At 32.5% G+C, this 20,841-nt stretch overlaps 1 protein-coding gene across 1 annotated transcript; it reads right to left on the bottom strand.

Annotated features, from left to right (window-relative positions):
* Positions 1–7,329: 7,329 nt before the first annotated feature.
* LOC100801754 (polyphenol oxidase I, chloroplastic) lies at positions 7,330–9,353 on the bottom strand. The gene has a single exon (XM_006583742.4). It carries the CDS (start codon positions 9,319–9,321, stop codon positions 7,504–7,506), a length of 1,818 nt encoding a protein of 605 aa, XP_006583805.1. The 5' UTR covers positions 9,322–9,353; the 3' UTR covers positions 7,330–7,503.
* Positions 9,354–20,841: the final 11,488 nt, after the last annotated feature.

The following is a 20,841-nucleotide window of genomic DNA, read 5'->3' as shown; positions in this document are numbered from 1 at the left end:
AATCTTAGCACAATTGCTCCATGTATAGATGGCTTAATTTATTAGGATTATTGTAAATTTTCCTCACTTCTGGTTCTTCTGGTAAGTGAAGTTACTATATTCAAGGAGAAATTAATAGATGAACGGAAATAAAATGCATAAACGTGTGAACGTAAAGGATCTTATTTTCATAGATAACAAATTGAAGTTTCATCATCCAAGATTTGGAATACTAACTTAGACGGAGAAAAACATATTAATTTAAGGCATCCAAGGAAGCAATAAATATAAATATGAATAAGCAGGGCCAGGAGGTAGCAGCAGTACTAGTGAGAATAAATATGTATGATATCCCCCAGAAAAGCATGCAACGGGGAGCACATCATAAAATGTTCCAGTCCATTAAACCTCACACTGAGCCACTACTCATGCTTCACCAGATGCACTCTAACTTCCTCCTGTGTCTCTGTTGCTTCAATAACTACCAACAAGACAAAACATAGTTAGGAGAGGGGTACAGAATTTAATAAAACATTTTGTAAAAAATCCAATTTTATTCGTTACTTTTTAACAATTTTTCTTAAAAACACTTCACTTGACTTTTATTCGTTACAAATAATTTAAATTTTCTTACTTTTTAACAATTAATTGATCAATTTTTTTTACCAATTGTATTTTATGAAATATACTAATTAAGTTGAATTTTATTCGATACAAATAATTAAATTAAATATATTCTTCTGTCACGTGTCTTATTGTGTTTCATCATATTCCAGTTATTTTCGTTAGTACTTAAAATCCTTTTCATCTTTTACTTCATTCTTAAATTAATAACTCCATCTGTACATGACAAATGTATCTTAAATTGTTTGTTCTATTTTTAATAATGTAATACAGAAAATAGTACTCTTTGCACTCTAAAGAGTCTTTATATATTTATCAACTAATTATAAACTCGCATGTATATAAGGTGGATAAATTTTACAAAAATAATCTTCAAATTCATATCTACAATGATTTTTAATTAGTTAATTGATAATGTGTAAAAAAAATTACATTAACACTGTATAAAAATTAAACTCAACACATTAATATTATTATGTGTTTTTATGAAAGGAAATATAATAAATTAAAAGAAACAATATATTTTTAATCTCTATATATACTTTCAATCAAACGTGGACAAGGTCTCTATATTAATATATCCTTAAAATTGGTCCTCAATTTTTTTTTTTAAAAAAAAACATCAATTTAGTTTTCCATTTCTAAAAATTCATCATGTTGTTATAATAATTACAAATTGACATGCATAAAAAGTTGATTGCCAATAGGGTCTGGCATCATATTTTGCTGTCCTGGTATTTTTAATTATGCCTCTTCCTCTAAATTTATACTAGCATTTTTTTTCCATTTCTTCTTTCATAGCTCAAGTTTGAAGAAGAAAAGAGTATGGATTTTTGTGTGGTCGCTTTCGAAACAAAGAAATGAGACCTTTCTTTTAAATAAATAAACAATGTAATAGTTTGTCTTTATATTGCATATAGGATTAAATTCCTGTCATGGAAATGGATGTTGGCCAAAGGTAATAAAAGGATATGTTTATTTTCAAATATAGTTTGTTATTCCTTCTGCTTATGGCTAGATTTTAGCAGCATTCAGGATTGGTTCATTTCATCTAAATTTTGGGATGGCCTGATGGAATCTGTTGTAGTGTATGTTCAGCAAGAATGTATATAGAATATATATGGTTCATAAATATAGTAAATTGGAATCTATATATAGAATGAACTTAATTATCTCGGGGTTAGATGTATGGGTGGGGCAGTAGATAACCATAGTTCTGCGCGGATTTTTTCAAGGGGTTCTGCATCTGAAGCATGCCTTAACTCGGTGTTGCTGAAGGGGTTGGGTTTGCTTTATTGATTAAGGAGTGCTGGTGTAAGCCTTTTTTCGGTCCATTTTTAAGTTCCTCTAATTTTGATATACATCACTTTTGATTTGAAAGCACTATCTAATAACGTTCAGATAATGCTATATTTAAACTTTTCAGGCTTAAAAGTGGTATATTTCAAAATTATAGAAATAGAAAATGAACCCAACTGCTTTTCGCACTCTTGCATGTTCTAAACTCAATATTCTTAGGTTGTTCAACTAGTATAGAACCTGCAACATTGTTGAGAATATTGATTTCCTGATATTAGGTTTTTAAACTTTTTTTCATTTTTAAATACATCTTTCATTTTTTTTATGTTGATTATTTGTTAATGACCAAATTAATAAACTTAGGAATCCATTGAAAAAGAAAAATTATTATCCTAAGAATTTTGAAAGTGTTAATGACCATGAGCATGCTAATTAGATATTGGAAAAGTTACCATCATTCTTAACTAATGATAAGATTAATACATTACTTAATGATCCACCCTCGCAAATATGGCTATCCAATCCATTTTAGATGACATTGGTAAGTTTTTGTTTATAACTTTATTTTTTTTTAATTGATGACACCAGTAGATGTTAGTTGCTAACTTATATTTACATTAATATTGTCAAAGATGAATTACATTTGGATGATGGATGAAGATGATATAGGATGCTATGGAAAATTTGAACCAAAATGGAAGTTATGTTGGAGAAAGTTATGATTTCATGGATGGAGAGCAAATAAGAGTGTCTCAATGTGATGATGTCACTTTGACTCCTTGAACATAAATACATTGTTTGTTATTGTAGTTGTTTGGAACTTTATAAATATGTGACTTTCTTTTGTATGAAGATTTTGTTATTTTTTTAATTATGACTTATGTCTTTTTTGTTAAAAGAAAAAGGCAAAGATTAATATACTTTTAGAGTTTCTATGATGTCTCTAATAATTTTGGGAATTTTGATACTATTAGTTTTTTTTACCAATCAAATTACATGTAATTTTCTCATTAATTATTTTTTTTGTTTTTCAAATTAGTCCGTGATTATTATTTTTTAAATTGCAACTTTCTTAAATAAGAAAATATGATTAAAGATAACTTTAAAAGTTTGAACCTTAAAATATTTTTAGTTACTTTTAACTCTTTTATAAAAAAAAATATCAATATCATTCCTTGTTTATGTGAAAATATTAATATTTAATTTTTTTTTTTGTGGTGATCCCATCAACATTACTGCTCAACGAGTCTCTGTATTGTTGTTCATTTGTTCTCTTTCTGCACTATGTTAATTATAAAATGGTTTTAAAATTGTTGTCAGAATTTTTTTATACGTCCTGAGAAATTATAAAAACTGTGAATTTTGTCCTCCCCTTTAATGTAATTAATGCACAGTCGATTATGTATAAATTAATAAAAACATCTTTATAGTGTGTTTGAATATAGTATTTAAACAAATCAATTCATTTTTTTAGTGAATTTGAAATACTCCTATCATAATTTAATTGTTTGGATAGAAGATTTTAAAGAATTTAAATTTACATCAATTTTTAAAAGAATTTTAATAGACTAAAATAGTAGGAATTGAAATTCCAACTAATTGGTAAGAATTTCAAATTCTCTCCTCTCACACGGTAGTCCTTTGTTCTCTCTCACACGTTTTGTGTTCCTATGGTGTTGGCGACCTTTTCACGCTGCCACCATCCCGAACCTTCATGTTGAACCACTTGAACCCTAGCCCATGTTTAAGCGAACCAGGAGCCATGTGGGGAGGTGTTGTTGCTCCGACAAAGATGATGAATGTTTGCGGTGGTGATGAAGAGTTCCACAGAGTCGTTGACAAGCACCAGATTTGAAACCACGGTGTTGGCTCCAACGATTTGCTATGAGGAGATATCGACCTTGGTTTGTGGTGGGTGTGAGCACAACGATGGTTGGAGGAGGGAGAATCGTCATCGTGGCCACGAGGTGATTAAGAAGGAGGTACTAAAGGTCATTTACTTTTTTATTATTAAATATCAACTCCGCGTCGAAGTTTATTTACTTTTTTATTATTAAATATTGTCTAGCATTAAAATTATTTTAAATAATTAACTATTTAAAAAATGAATTATATTTATTTTTATTTAATATTGAAATTTTAAGTTTTAAATAAATATTTTAAAATGAAATTTTGAATTTCATTGAAATTGAATTAGTTCATCCAAACAAAATATTTATAAAATGAAAGGAATTTAAATCAAGACAATTAAAATATTGTATATTTGAATTTCCTATAAATTTTTAAATCCTTCATCCAAACAGAAGGTTAAGGTTAAAGAAAAGGACGAAGAAGAATACTCATACGAATATTGTGGTCTTACATTTAAAAAATAAATAAAAAAATGTTAAAAGTAATTAAAAGAATTTTAGGATTCAGACTTTCAAAGTTGTCTTTAATCATATTATCTAATTTAAAAAAGTTACAATTTTAAAATTTTAAAAAATAATAATCTAATACTAATTTGAAGAAAAAATTAATAGAAAAATGACATATAAATTGATTGGTTAAGAAATTAATATTATCAATTGCATACCCTTTTTTCAGCAAAAAAATACTTTATAAACATATGATGGGCATAAGAAATACCGTATAGTACAAAAAAAAAAACTGGTAGATTTTGTACAACCTCCTATCCTCGCCAGCCTGTGATGGTTAATTAGTTAGTATTTATGATATGAACCAGAAATATTTAATAACCATCAATACCTCCAAGTAAACTACACACTCACAACCAATCAAGATGAAATTGCCTTGCTTTTGTGAATCACTTTAGGAATTTGTTTAGTGCTCATGAGCTGACCCAAACTCCTTCCATTTCGATTTGCAACAGGGGTCCTAAGGTTCCCACCGATTGTTTTGCGGCCTTACTTTGTCCTACTTCTAAGCAAGAGGTTTGGAACGTTATTTCTGTGATGGATAACAATAAAGCTCCTGGGCCAGATGGTTTCAATGTTTTATTCTTCAAGAAGGCTTGGAATATCATTGGTGATGATATCTTTGCAGCGGTTAATGAATTCTTTACAACTGGAAAAATTCTAAAGCAGCTCAACCATGCTATTATTGCGCTTATTCCTAAGCATGATCAGGCCTCCCAGGTTAACCATTTTAGACCCATATCTTGCTGTAATTTGTTATACAAGATTGTATCTAAAATTCTGGCCAACCGCATAGCCCCAGTGCTTGAGACTATTATTGGAAAAACTCAAACTGCTTTCATTAAGAACAGAAAGATGATGGACAACATCTTCCTAGTTCAAAAGATTTTGCGCAAATATGTCCGGAAAAGATCCTCTCCGAGATGCCTCCTAAAAATTGACTTGCATAAAGCTTATGATTCCATTTCCTGGAAATTCTTGGATTGGATGCTTAAGTCCATTGGCTTCCCAGCCCAGTTCTGTACTTGGATCATGGAATGTGTTTCTTCCACTTTCTTTAGTGTGGCAGTCAATGGATCCATTTATGGTCACTTCAAAGGGCAGCGGGGTCTTAGACAAGGGGATCCTCTCTCCCCTTATCTGTTTGTGCTCTGTTTGGAGTACTTTTCTAGAGATATGAGCAGCCTCAAGGATGATGTCAATTTTAAATTTCATCCCAACTGTGCAAGTATTCAACTATCTCATTTGGCTTTTGCAGATGATATTATGCTTCTATCTAAAGGAAATATCCCTTTTGTGTCAACTATGTTTGCCAAACTTCATCACTTCTGTAGGGTTTCAGGGCTTTTCATCAGCTCTGATAAATCTGTCATATACTCAGTCGGTATTAGGCCTCATGAGCTTTCTCATATTCAGCAGCTTACTGGATTTAGCTTGGGTGACTTCCCTTTTAGATACTTGGGTGTTCCCCTTTTATCATCTAGATTAAATGTATGTCATTATGCTCCCTTGCTTTCCAAGATTACTGGCCTGATTCAGGGATGGAGCAAGAAGTCTTTATCTTATGCAGGTAAGTTAGAGTTGATCAGAGTAGTTATTCAAGGAATTGTGAATTTCTGGATGGAGATTTTTCCTTTGCCGCAATCTATTCTAGACCGGATCAACGCTTCGTGTCGTAATTTTCTGTGGGGCAAAGCGGATATTAGCAAAAACAAGCCCTTGGTTGCTTGGTCAGTAGTTTGTTCTCCGAAAAAAGAAGGGGGTTTAGGCCTTTTTAATCTCAAGGACTAGAACCTTGCGCTTCTTTCCCGTATCCTGTGGGACTTTCATTGTAAGAAAGATTCTCTATGAGTTCGGTGGGTTCACCATTACTATTTCAGAAGGAGCGATGTGTGGAATTACAATACTTCTTCATCAGATTCAGTTTTGATAAAGAAAATCATTCAAATAAGGGACTTTATTATCTCCAAAGAGCTAAGTACGGAAGAGGCCAAAAAGAGGATTCAATCTTGGAGCACCAATGAACAATTGCTTGTTGGCAAAGTCTATGAATACATTAGAGGTGTCAAGCCTATTGTTAGTTGGTGTTCTGTTATATGGAACCCAGCAATCCCCCCTAAGATGTCTTTCATTCTGTGACTTGCTAAAAGGAACCGGCTGCTTACTCTTGACAAAGTTGCTTTTTTGAACAAGGGTTCCCTCTGCCCTTTATGTTCAAATGAGATTGAGTCAAATGCTCATTTGTTCTTTTCTTGCAGGAAATCTCTTCAAGTTTGGGATCACATTCGTGATTTGGCTCCTTTCCACAGACGTTTCACTTCTTTACAGCGCATTACTGACTCTTTAATTAGGGGCAGATCCACATCAGGTGTTCAAGGAAAATTACGTTGTCTGGCTATAACAATTACAGTCTATTGCATCTGGCTGTCTAGGAACAAGCTGATTTTTAAAGATTATCAATTTTATGTAATAGAGGTTATTAGCAAGATTAAGTTTCTTATGTATAGACAAGCGCACTTGTTGCATTTGTTTTAGCATCTTGATATAGGTCTTCTTGTATAAGGGGGACTTTTGATTTTCTTTAACTGCGGGATATGCTCCGTTTATTATTGTATCATTTTGGGTTTAATATAATTTACATTTTTCCCAAAAAAAGAAAGCAAACTCTCCTTTTCTTATTTAAACCTGAGCTATAAAACAAGAATTGGAAAAAACACGAGTATAAATACTGAGGAATTGGCATAACATACCAATATAGCTAAAAGTATGATACCACGACCTAGCTAGAGGCAAAACTGCACTGAACATACAAGTGTATGTATAGTTGTAGAATCATCAATAGAAGTGAACATATTCACTAACATGGGTGGTAAAGCATTTCTTTGAACCAAATTATCTTTCTTCTTAGGTTGGCTAACTAATAGTTAAACTATTCTTTTCATTCATTCTTTTCAATTAATATATATTAATTAAAAGGAGATTAGGAGTTATATTGTATTATAAACAAATGTAACAATAAAACAAACATTTATTATAACAATAACATAGTATCCCTCACAGATGAAAGGGATCTATTAAGTTCCAAGGAAAATAACTACAACACACTAATTAAGAAACAACAAATGACAGATAGAGTATCCCTTGGAGGAACAAACCCTAGCAGTAGCACACACATAATTTAGATTTATTCATCGTCCACCTCAGGATAAACACGCTTTATCCTTACGTCCTTAATTGTAACAGGCTTGTCCCCATATATGGGAGCCAGTGTGACAGAAATACTATCATCGTCTTTTGTTACTCCCAAGTCTTTCAACTTATACGTTAATGGCAATTTGAAAGAAGCTTTGGTGATGTTGTTATGGTTGACATGCGGCGAGTGAGGCAAAGTCACAAAGCTTCCCGCAAACTCTGAATCCTGGGGTCCAATCTCATTGTCGCCTTGGTCGTTGATGAACACATCAAACCTCACACCATCAGTGCTATCGTACTCAACATCTATCACTAACACCTCTTCTACGCCTTCTTCTTCTTCTTCATTCTCGTTCCTGGATCGCGGCTTCGGCCTCTTCACGTTTGTACGCTCAATGGATTCCAGAGGGAGAGGGAGCTGTAATGTCTTGAATGTTGAAGCTTCTGGTTTTGAACGAAGGAGAATAATCTCCTTCTTTGGTTTGATGAGTTCCCCAGCCAACAGCCATGGAAGGTCAACACGTTGGTAATCATACCCCATCTTCTTGGAGTCGAGGCAGTCTTTGACCTTCACACGCACATAGTTCTTGTTCTCGTCGTAGAAGAAGAAACTGGATTCCAACCAGTCGTCACTTTTGTGATCAAATCTTCTTCCATCCAGCAATTCTGTCTTCCATATGTTCCACATCCTATCGACGTTTGAATGGTGAGCAAAGAAAATGGGATCTTTTGCAGCCGTAGCCAACAACCCCATGTCGTGGTGATTGTTTTCTCTTTCACCGGTCCAGCTGTGGACAGTATTGTGCAAAGATTCCAGAGATCCAAAGTGTTGCTGAGGTGCAGAACCAGCTTCGAATGCTGGCCCGAGGAAGTAGTCTGGGCTTGAGTTGGTTTTGCTTGCAACTGCCGTATAAACTTTTATCAAGTTGTTGACGATCAAGTTGTCGACGATCGAGTTATTCTTTTTCTCCACTGGCGGCCATAAAATTGTTTGAGGAGGTTTCACAGGAGAATCGTCCTTCTTGTAGTCTAGGTCGATGAAAGCATTTACATGATCGCTATTCCTGTGTTCGTCGTAGAGAGGCGAACTTTTGTCTGTGAAAATGGGAGGGATTCTCATGCCGGCGGGATTGTCCCAGTTCCAAAACGGAAGAGCGAAAGTGGGGTCACCGATCATCTTCCCCAAGATTTTCTCATAGAAATAGAGATACCAGCGGTGCCAAGGAAAGAATATCCAGGAGCCGTGAACGTCAAGCTTGTAGTCAGCGAAGCCCTTTTGAGTATAGCCGCGACCATCGCAGTAGGCACGGTGGACATTGGCCTGTTGCATGAAACTGCGAGGATCATCAGGTGGAAGGTCTTGCATGCGCCTCACGGCTTCCTCGTACTTGGCTATGTAATCATCAGTGACCAAATGAGCAGCTGGTCTAATTCGAAGGGGTAATGTCTTGTCATCGTGTGGAGGGAGCTCGTAGTCTTTGAAGGGGGGTGGTGGGCAAAAAGGGTCTTTTTCTGGGTCCGGTTGAACGCAGTTAGTTGGATCTGGAGGCGACAATGAAGCACCAAATGCAGAACCAGTGTTGTTACTTGTGAGACTTGTTGTAGCACCATAGAGTCCTCCAAGGCCGATCAGAATGTCCCTCCTATTTCTAGGGTTACCATTGCATGCTACTTCCCAAGCATGACGCCGTTTTGTTGCTTTGCTAGGTTTTTTAGACGGTGGGAACATGCATACGGAAGAAGAAATGGGAATGGATGCAGACAGGTTCAGGAGGGACCAAAAGGATGGATGTGATGTAGAAGAAGCCATGGTTAATCAGTTGCGTATTTCGCTTCTGAGATACTATTGCCTTTTATAGTCAAGTTTGAGAGAGAAAATGAGGTGAAAAAATGTACTATTAAAATTATTTAACATATTGGGCTAAGACATATCTTGAGTTTCTAGTCAAATTTATTTTAATATTAATATATCTCTTTTACTAAAAAAAATGTGAAAGGAAGCAGAGAAAAAAGTTTTAAGAAATAGACAATTATACTTTAGAAATATTAATATTAATAGTTGTTATAATTTAAAATAAAATATGATTCAATTTTAATTTTAATTTGAATATAATAATATGCTAATAATAAACACAATTTAAATTTTAAAAATTGTAAAATCTTAAAATAATCAATCCTACTCTCAAACTGTGTTTAGAGATCAGGGAACAAAAATCAAATCTATAAAAAAAATCTTAATTAATTATTATATTTTAAAATATCTTAATTATTATATCACTCTTCTTTATTATTATTAACCCATCATCATCACCAACATCAACATCAGTGATGAAGCTCGAAAAAAAGTTTGGAGGACCAAAGTAGTTATAAAGTATAATTCAATATAATAATTTTGATAATATCATTTTTTATAAGTGATTTTAAGCTTTCTTTTGTCACAGTGATTTTAAGCCTTAACCATAATATTCAAATGTTATTTTATTTTTATGAATTAAAAAAAATATTTTTTCGAGCTTATTAAAAATACTGTTCAAGTTTTTTCGAGCTTATCTTTAATTTATTTTTGTGAAACTGCAAATTAAAGAAATTAATTTTTTTTATACAAAACAAAAATTATATTAGAATACAAAAAAAAATTATACAGATTTTTCCAAAGAGTTTAAGGAATACTTACATTTTTGCCAAAGTCATTACAAATTTTGAATTAAAAATTGCAAAATTTACAAATTCATAAAAAATTGCTAGGAAAACCCATAAGAATAAGGAAAAAGTTAATGTATGAAAATTATTATTAATATATATATATATATATATATATATATATTAGAAATAACTTTAAGAATAATAAAATATTAAAAATAATCTTATTAAAATCTTAAAATATAAATTATATATATATATATATAAAGAAATAACAAAAAAAATTGGTTAGATGACCATGCCCCCCTATGTCCCAATGAAGATCCATCACTAACTATTACAACTATTACCACCTCAGTCGTCATAATTATCATCTTTATAGTTACCTCCACTAACGACGAGTAATATTCATATTGATATCCGATTAAATAGTGTATTTTTTGTCAAGATCAGAACGAATACTTACAAGTATGCATATTCTTATCATCCCTACTCATGACATTTGTATTAGTAGGTATTTTAATTGTGAATGAGTCGTGAAGAATTTAAGTTATCTATCTCCACCTAAAGGTTCTAAAGTAATGTGAGTTTCCAAGGACTAAACAAGGGTTTGAATTGTCTCATTATTAATTTTGGCACAATGTGGTACACATATGGGTTTGGCATGCTATTTAAATATTGATGTAGATTTGTGGGCTTTATTTCAGGTTTTAATGGAGATCTAGATTGGAAATTTCAAACTCCAAAGAAAACTTAAGCTGTTTGGTGAAGGCTTAGGTTATGTACACATGTATCCATTTATACTGGACACTTATATATATATATATATATATATATATATATATATATATATATATATATATATACTTTGATGGAGGGAGATTCCATTAAAAACGGTTAGTCAATTTTTTTTACTAAATTAATTAACACTTTGTACTAATAACATATGATAACAAAAAAAAATCTAAAAAACTCAAGATACATGGAGAAATCATGGAATCTTTAAACACGAGATTCACTACTTAGAGATTGATTTAGACTGGATTTTTTTTAGTTAAATGAGTTACTACATCGATTAATAGTATCGTCACAAAAACAGTTAACATAAATTTGGTCACTAGTCAGTCATTATGAAAGTGGTTTTTAGTTTGGTCACTACCCATGAGTCACTAAATCAACTTTTATAACATGGTCACCAAATTAGTCTCTACAGTATTGGTCACTAAATTAGTCTCTATAATTTGAGTAACTACATTAATTGTAATAAAACCAGTCATCTAATCGGTTTTTAAATCAGTGTCTAAATTGGAATCAACAATCAGCGACTAAAACTTTAGCTACAATTGCTAAAATTGGTCTCTTATTTGGTCACTAACTGATTAACGATCCACTTTGTAAAATTAGAAATCTTCTGGCTCTAAAAACCATTTTTTCTTGATGTGTGGAATATTGGAGATACTTCTGATTTCCGTTGAGCAACATATTAACAATAGTCACACATAATAATATAAAAATTAGCAACTATTTTAATGATATTAAAATATTTTAATCAAACATTAGTGGCAAAATTGTAATTTTCAAATAAATTGCTTCAACTTTAGATAGTCATGGATGGAGTTTAACTTTAAAAATTATTAACTACGTATATGTATAATCTCATAAATTTGTAATAGAAAAATATGTATATACAGTAAAAAAAAAAAAGCAACATATGTATATAAATAACACAGTATTTATAAATAAAATAAAATGGGCATATGTAAGTACGTAACTAACAGTATTTATAATTAACTAACAACAAATATATAACTAACAGCAGAATAAATAAATGGTAAAAAGAGTTACTGTGGTATAGTAGAGATTTATATGTGGAATAAATAAAAGAAGTGTTTTTTAGAATTAAATAAAGAAGTTAAAAACCAAGCATATAAATAAATAAAAATTAAATATAGCAATTCAAATAGCAAAAAATAAAATAAAAACATGATACAGAGTTTTGTACGGTTAGAGATAAATGGAATTAAAACAAGATAACTTATTGAAGATAGATAGTAACAAGAAACAAAGAGACGGTTATGGGTTAGTAATGTTTAAAAGTTACGTAGGTACAGGGAATTAAAATTGATTTTTTTTTTTGGATTAGAATTGATTTAACTTTTCGTTAAGGATTGAAGAGCAAAATAGTAACGTTTTTAAATTAATAGAATGACAATAATAATTAAGAGAAAAATAAAATAAACAATATGATGCTAGGAACACATTACTTAACACCCATGGTTATACTTTTATGTTGAGAGTTATGATAGATGTCTTCTCTCCTTACTCTGGAAAATCTGATTTTAGTAAAAGAAGGAAAGAAGTGGGTTTTAGGTTTGTGGACCACTAGGTGTTGGTAGCCGGCGTACGAATTTATGATGAGTGATGACTAACCTAATACCCTTCATGCAAAATATGGTTGTGACACCTTGCAAGGCTAGGGACGTGCTTAGATTATCATTGTCCTAGTTGAATTTTAATTGATCTTTGATTTAGTTCAATTCCAACTAGTTTAATTGTCTTACCTCTAGTTAGTTTTTGTTGAGTTTAGTTTGTTTGGAAAAGAAAAGAAATGGTTTTTTACTAGATACATGTGCTAAAGATAGAAAATAATTTGAAAATTCGATAAATATAGTTAGACACCCAAAATCCTATCCAATGGTGTACTATAAAAATTTATTTGACACCAAATAAAATTAGAGGATTTATGATAGATTAGGGGGTAACTTTATTACATTAATGGGGAGGAATACATTTGGTTAACTCTAAAATATCCTCTGGATGTTTGGATGTGCCTGATACATATTAGAGGGAAAAAAAAATAACATAAGACAAATATTTGAGTTAATGGAATTTTTTTTATAATGTATATATTGTTAGATAACACAATCAAATATAATATAAAATGTATTAAAATATTTTTTTTAGTAAAATCATCTTAATATAATTTTTATTATTATTGTTATATATTATGTGAATTCAAAACACGTAACTATATAAGTAACTTATTATATAATGTGAATTTAAAATTTATGATAAAATTATTATAATTATAATAGATAGTGTGAATTTAAAATATTATATAAAATTATTACAATAAATAGATAATAGGAAATAAGAGAGAAGTAAGGATATTATGTGTATCTTTTGAATATTATATACTTAAGATAAAAAAAAATTATCTTATTGTTTTCTTTTCTAATTTGTGGTTGTTTCATAATCTTATTTTCAAATCAAACTTAAAACAAAAATACTTATATTCTTTAGTATCATAATTTTTTTAACAAATCAAACCCATCATTGAATTTCTTATTGTATATATTGGGCAACAATTAAGTTTTTAGTCAAACTTATTTTAATATTAATAGATTTCTTTTACTTATAAAAGAAATGTGAAAATAAAGAAACCAAATGAAACAAAAAACTTTTAATAAATTGATAATTATATTTAAAAATTATTAATATTAATAATTGTTATAATTTATTTTAAATTTGAATAACTGAAATCTTAACTAAAAAACAGTCTTACTCTCAAATTGTGTTTTAGAGATCATTGTGTAATTTTGGAAGAATATATATATATATATATATATAAAGTGAATTAATTGAAAGAGTGAGAGTAACTCAAATTATAATATAGGAGTAAATTATAACTTTTTTACAGATTTAAAGTCTCATTCATTAGTTTTTTTTCTTTTTATAATGTTGGTATTTTTCTACCAACAACTTATATAAATCATTTATTAAATTCATGTGTCAAATAATTTAGTATACTAGTGACAATAAATATGAATAAGCAGGGCCAGGAGGTAGCAGCAGTACTAGTGAGAATAAATATGTATGATATCCCCCAGAAAAGCATGCAACGGGGAGCACATCATAAAATGTTCCAGTCCATTAAACCTCACACTGAGCCACTACTCATGCTTCACCAGATGCACTCTAACTTCCTCCTGTGTCTCTGTTGCTTCAATAACTACCAACAAGACAAAACATAGTTAGGAGAGGGGTACAGAATTTAATAAAACATTTTGTAAACAATCCAATTTTATTCGTTACTTTTTAACAATTTTTCTTAAAAACACTTCACTTGACTTTTATTCGTTACAAATAATTTAAATTTTCTTACTTTTTAACAATTAATTGATCAATTTTTTTTACCAATTGTATTTTATGAAATATACTAATTAAGTTGAATTTTATTCGTTACAAATAATTAAATTAAATATATTCTTCTGTCACGTGTCTTATTGTGTTTCATTATATCCCAGTAATTTTCATTAGTACTTAAAATCCTTTTCATCTTTTACTTTCTTTCTTAAACTAATAACTCCATCTGTACATAATAAATGTATCTTAAATTGTTTGTTTTATTTTTAATAATGTAATACAAAAAATAATACTCTTTGCACTCTAAAGAGTCTTTACATATTTATCAACTAATTATAAATTCGCATGTATATAAGTGGATAAATTTTACAAAAATCATCTTCAAATTTATATCTACAATGATTTTTAATTAGTTAATTGATAATGTGTAAAAAAAATTAGATTAACACTGTATAAAAATTAAACTCAACACATTAATATTATTATGTGTTTTTATGAAAGGAAATATAATAAATTAAAAGAAACAATATATTTTTAATCTCTATATATACTTTCAATCAAACGTGGACAAGGTCTCTATATTAATATATCCTTAAAATTGGTCCTCAATTTTTTTTTTAAAAAAAAACATCAATTTAGTTTTCCATTTCTAAAAATTCATCATGCTGTTACAATAATTACAAATTGACATGCATAAAAAGTTGATTGCCAATAGGGTCTGGCATCATATTTTGCTGTCCTGGTATTTTTAATTATGCCTCTTCCTTAAAATTTATACTAGCATTTTTTTCCATTTCTTCTTTCATAGCTCAAGTTTGAAGAAGAAAAGAGTATGGATTTTTGTGTGGTCGCTTTCGAAACAAAGAAATGAGACCTTTCTTTTAAATAAATAAACAATGTAATAGTTTGTCTTTATATTGCATATAGGATTAAATTCCTGTCATGGAAATGGATGTTGGCCAAAGGTAATAAAAGGATATGTTTATTTCAAATATAGTTTCTTAATCCTTCTACTTATGGCTAGATTTTAGCAGCATTCAGGATTGTGTTGGTAGTTGATTAGATGATAGTTGATAGTTTTAGAGAATTGTTTTAGAAAGAAGGTTATGTCATTGATTTCTTGGATTCTCAATTACAACATACCAATTGTCTATTTATAGGCTCAAGTCACCAACCTCTCGATGGTGGTGAATGTTTCTACATTACTTTAGGTTTTTCTAGAGTTTTCATGATAGATTAGTATCATGATAGTTCTAGATTCTTCTATCTTATACATACACTTATAGTTCTAGATTGTTCTACCATATTCATACACATTATAGTTCTAGATTGTTCTACCATATTCATACATATTATATTTAAGAATATTCTAGAAATTTGTAGCAATTTCAACACTCCTCCTTGATGCAAATTTCTGTGACTCCGAGCATAGCTCGTAATTCTTCAAATCTTGGTCTCGGCAAAGCCTTCGTGAATATGTCTGCAATTTGATCTTCTGTTCTGTAGTAGTCGAGTTTGATCTCTTTAGTTGCTTCAGCTTCTCTAATAAAGTGATACTTGATTGCTATGTGTTTTGTTCTGCGGTGATGAACTGAATTCTTCGCCATTGCAATTGCTGATTTGTTGTCGCAGTTGATTTTAGTAGGCCCATCTTGTTTTTCTCCCATGTCTTCAAGTATCCTACGAAGCCATATAGCTTGACTCGTTGCTTCCGCAACTGCCACGTACTCTGCTTCTGCTGTTGATTGTGCTACTGTAGCTTGCTTCTTCGACGTCCAAGAGAACATTCCCGATCCTAGTGAGAAAGCATAGCCAGAGGTACTCTTCATGTTATCTGTCGAACCTGCCCAATCACTGTCGGTGTAGCCAAGTAATTCTGAGTTGGTTTCGGTAGTATACCATATACCGAACTCTTTTGTTCCTAGTAGATACCTCAAAATTCTTTTTCCTGCTCCAAAGTGTATTTGACTTGGGCTTTGCATGAATCTTAATAGAAGACTTGTAGCATACATTATGTCAGGCCGTGTAGCTGTCAAATATAGGAGGCTTCCAATTAGACTTCGGTATTTGGATGCATCAGCTTCTGGTGCTCCATCATTCTTCTGTAGTTTCTCATTTGTTATGAGTGGAGTAGCAACAGGTTTGCAACCATACATCTTGAATTTCTTAAGTAAGCCTTCTGTGTATTTCTTTTGTGAGATGAATATCCCTTCATTTCTTTGACTTACCTCTATGCCGAGGAAGTAACTCATCAAACCAAGGTCGTTCATCTCAAAGGTCTTCATCATGTCTTTTTTAAACTCCATCATCATCTTAGTATTGTTTCCCGTGTAGATAAGATCATCTACATATAGAGAGAGAGTAAGAGAGTGTATTGCCCTTGAGACTTGATGTAAAGTGTAGGCTCACTCTTGCTCCTCCTGAATCCTCGATCCATGAAATACTGATCGATTCTGCTATACCATGCTCGAGGTGCTTGCTTCAAACCGTAGAGTGCTTTTCTTAGTCTTAACACTTTGTTTTCTTTGCCTTCAGGCACGCATCCTTGTGGCTGTTCCACATAGATCTCTTCTTCAAGTACGCCGTTAAGGAAGGCGGATTTGACATCTAGTTGATGGATACTCCATCCTTTTTGTGACGCAAGAGCTATTAGAGCTCTTATGGTATCAAGACAAGCTACTGGTGCAAATGTCTCATTGTAGTCAATTTCGGGTTGTTGTGAGTAACCCTTAGCTACTAGCCTCGCCTTGTGTTTTTGTATGGTTCCATCAGGGTTGAGCTTTGTCTTATAGACCCACTTAACCCCAATGATATCTTTTCCATGGGGACGATTTACTAACTCCCATGTGTTGTTTTTCTCGATCATCTGTATCTCTTCTTCCATTGCCTTGACCCATACTTCCTGCTTTGACGCTTCTTCAAAGCTTCCAGGTTCAAGTATGGCCAAGTTACAGGTTTCATATATGTCCACCAAAGATCTTACTCGTCTTGGAGTAGACTCTAGTGACGATAGTTCTTGACAGGTGGTTCACCTGGGTCTTCTTCCTCAACTTCTTCTTGAGGTAGTTGAGCGGGTATAAGAATGTTCTTCTCCACTTTTTCTTCATCCCAATTCCAAGAAGCGTACTCATCAACTTCAACATCTCGACTGATGACGAGTTTCATAGTTTGCAAGTTGTAGACACGGTAGCCCTTAGAGATATTGCTATACCCAAGGAAGATACCTCGTATAGTCTTGTCTTCAAGCTTGTGCCTCTTCACGTCTGGAATATGAATGTAGCATATAGATCCAAAGACCCTTAGGTGCTTTGCTGATGGCTTCTTTCTGTTCCAAGCTTCAATTGGAGTCTTGTCTCTTACAGACTTAGTTGGACATCTGTTGAGTATGTAAACAGCAGTGTAGACTGCTTCAGCCCAGAATGTGTTAGGTAGTCTCTTCTCCTTGAGCATCGATCTAGCCATCTCCATAACTGTGCGATTCTTTCTCTCGGACACTCCATTTTGTTGAGGAGAATATGCGACTGTAAGTTGTCGCTCAGTGCCTTCATCCTTACAAAATCTTTCAAACTCGCAAGAGGTGTACTCTTTGCCGCGATCACTTCTTAGTACTTTTATTCGTTTTCCACTTTGATTTTCAGCAAGGGCCTTGAACTTTTTGAATACTCCAAAGACTTCTGATTTTTCTTTTAGAAAATATACCCATGTCATTCTAGAGAAGTCATCAATGAAGAGTATGAAGTACCTGTTGTTCCCATGTGATGGCGTCCTCATTGGTCCACAAACGTTCGTATATATCAGCTCCAATAGATCTTTCGCTCTCCATGCTCCGCTTGTTGAGAAAGGAAATCGGTGTTGCTTACCAAGGAGACATCCTTCACACACTTCATTGTTCTCCTTTATGCTTGGAAGATCTCTCATCATGTTCTTCTCATGTAACAACTTCAAGGCATGTGTGTTGAAGTGACCAAATCTTCAATGCCATAGCCATGAATCATCAACTTGTACCTTCATGGCAATGTTTGTTGCATATTTTAAATTTAGAGGGAAGCTTCTATTGCTCTTATTCATCTTTACTTGGGCTATCTCAGACCTTTTATTTTTGTTGTCTAAGATTTTGCATACACCTCCTTCAAAGTGAAGTGTGTAGCCTCTCTCCATCATTTGGCCAATGCTTAGAAGATTTTCTTTTAGGCTGGGAACTAGTAAGACATCATGGATGAGTCGCGTACCTTTATCTGTCTCCACCATGACAGTTCCTTTGCCTTTTGATTCAACCACACTTCCATTTCCCAGTCGAACTTTGACTTTGACAGACTCGTCAATGCTTTTGAAAATAGTCTCATCCTTGGCCATGTGATTGCTACATCCACTATCCAAGTACCAGCTTCCTCCCTTTTCTTTTATTGAGTCTTGAGTGGCGTAGAACGTACATTGTTCTTGATCATGCTCCTCTGCGATATTGGCTTGATGCCTATTTTTGTTGCGACAATTTTTCTCTACGTGCCCGAACTTCTTGCAATGGTTGCATTGTGGCATATTACGGAACCAACAATTTTTCTCTGTGTGGCCTTGCCTTTTGCATATATTGCATGGAGGATTTTTATCTGTTTTGTTCTTAAGGAAATTCCTAGAACCTACTCTTCTTTTGGAAGTTTCTCCATAATTTTTCTTTCCTCTATTTTCTTTGTTTTGGGGCTGAAATTTAAACTTTGACTGGAAGGCATTTTCAATTGTATCTTCTTTATGCCTATACAGTCTTTGCTCATATACTTCAAGAGAGCCCACAAGTTCTGTCTCTGATAGAGTGGACAGATCTTTGGTTTCCTCAATCGTTGTCACGATTGGGTCAAACTTTTGGGGCATAGTAATTAGAATTTTCTCAACAATTTTCTTGTCAAGAATATTTTCCCCAAAAGCTCTCATTTGATTAACTATTTCTTTAACTTTAGAATATTAATCTTTAACTGTCTCAGACTCCTTCATCTTCAATAGTTCAAAATCTCTTCTTAGAGATTGAAGTTTAACGGCACGTACCTTAACACTTCCTTGAAACTCCTCCTGCAATGTGTTCCACGCTTCTTTGGCAATCTTAGCTCCCATAATTCTTGGGAAAATTGGATCAGTAACCGCTTGTTGCAAGGTGAACAACGCCTTTGAATTTTTCTATTTATTTTTCTTCAACTCTTTTTCTTGAGATGCATTAAGGGCTGAAGTATCCGTGGGAATGGTGAAGCCTTCTTCTACTATGTCCCATAAATCTTGAGATGAAAAATATGTTTCCATTTTAACATGCCAGAAATCATAATTTTCACCATTGAAGTGTTAACTCGTTGGCAAGTGTACCAAATCGTCACAAGTAGTAAATTTCTCGGAAGTCCGAGTGTCGAATCCACAGGGACTTTGTTTGTACTTAGATTAATGCAAACCCAATTTAAAAGCAAGAGATAAGAATTTAAAATAAAATATAAAGAAAGATAGAAGATAAAGTAAAGAAAAGATAAGATATTTAAAGATAAACTTAGAAGAGAAAAGAAAAGATAAGATACTTAAAGATAAAATTAGAAGATAAAAAAAAAAGATAAAAGATTGAAAGATCAAAATAGAAGATAAAATATTTAAATTGCGATATGATAATGATAATTACTTCTACAAAATTCAAATAATGGAAAAATAAAATCTATATAATAAAATTGCTAAAACCTAACAAGTCTAATCAACCTAGATATTTGGATTCAGGATTTGTCTGTATCAATACCAGTGAACTAATTCTGCCCCATATCTATCCATCTACTTGCCCCTGATGCCTCATGATGATAAGCCTACCTTAATTACCTATCTTCCAAATGCCCTTTGCGAAGACTCAATAACTAAGATGCATTAGGATTACATTCTAGATGTTTGCTAAAGCATGGGCATTGGGGCATTAAGTCATGCTAACCCAATAATTTCTTTCTTTTATTGTTCTATTAAGCGTTACCCTCTTCCGAGTGGCCTAACCCTTAAAACCGATTCACGCATTCATTCCTTATCCCTAATTAGGCTTTACCCTCTCCCGAGTGGCCTAAAGACTAACAGAAAACAAAGTTCGAGATGCAGAATAAGCAAGAAAGAAAAGCAGATAAAAGAACCTGGAAGGAAACCCCTCTAAAAGATAACCCGATAATTTCTTCCTTTTAGTGTTCTCTTAAGCGTTACCCTCTCCCGAGTGACCTAACCCTTAAAACAGATTCAAGTATTCATTCCTTACCCCTAATTAGGCTTTACCCTCTCCCGAGTGGACTAAACCCTAACAGAAAGCAAGTTCCGAGATACAGGATGTAAAAAGAAAGAACGGTAAATAAATAAAAGAACCTAGAGGGAATTCCTCTTTTTATTGATAACTCTTGAAATGCTCCATACATCATTGACTTTTTAGGCCTGCCAGGCCCTAGCTAGGGGATTAGCCACTCATGGTCATGAGGGCTTTACAATGAGAGGAGGAGTGAAAGAAAGAAAGGGAGTAAATGAAACCCCTAGGAGAGGGGGTTCTGTGGTGGTGTTCTCT

This window comes from Glycine max, chromosome 7 (assembly GCF_000004515.6).
Source record: "Glycine max cultivar Williams 82 chromosome 7, Glycine_max_v4.0, whole genome shotgun sequence".
NCBI classification, from domain to species: domain Eukaryota; kingdom Viridiplantae; phylum Streptophyta; class Magnoliopsida; order Fabales; family Fabaceae; genus Glycine; species Glycine max.
Note: the sequence above shows the minus strand (reverse complement) of the source record. Positions and strands in the feature narration are given on the sequence as shown.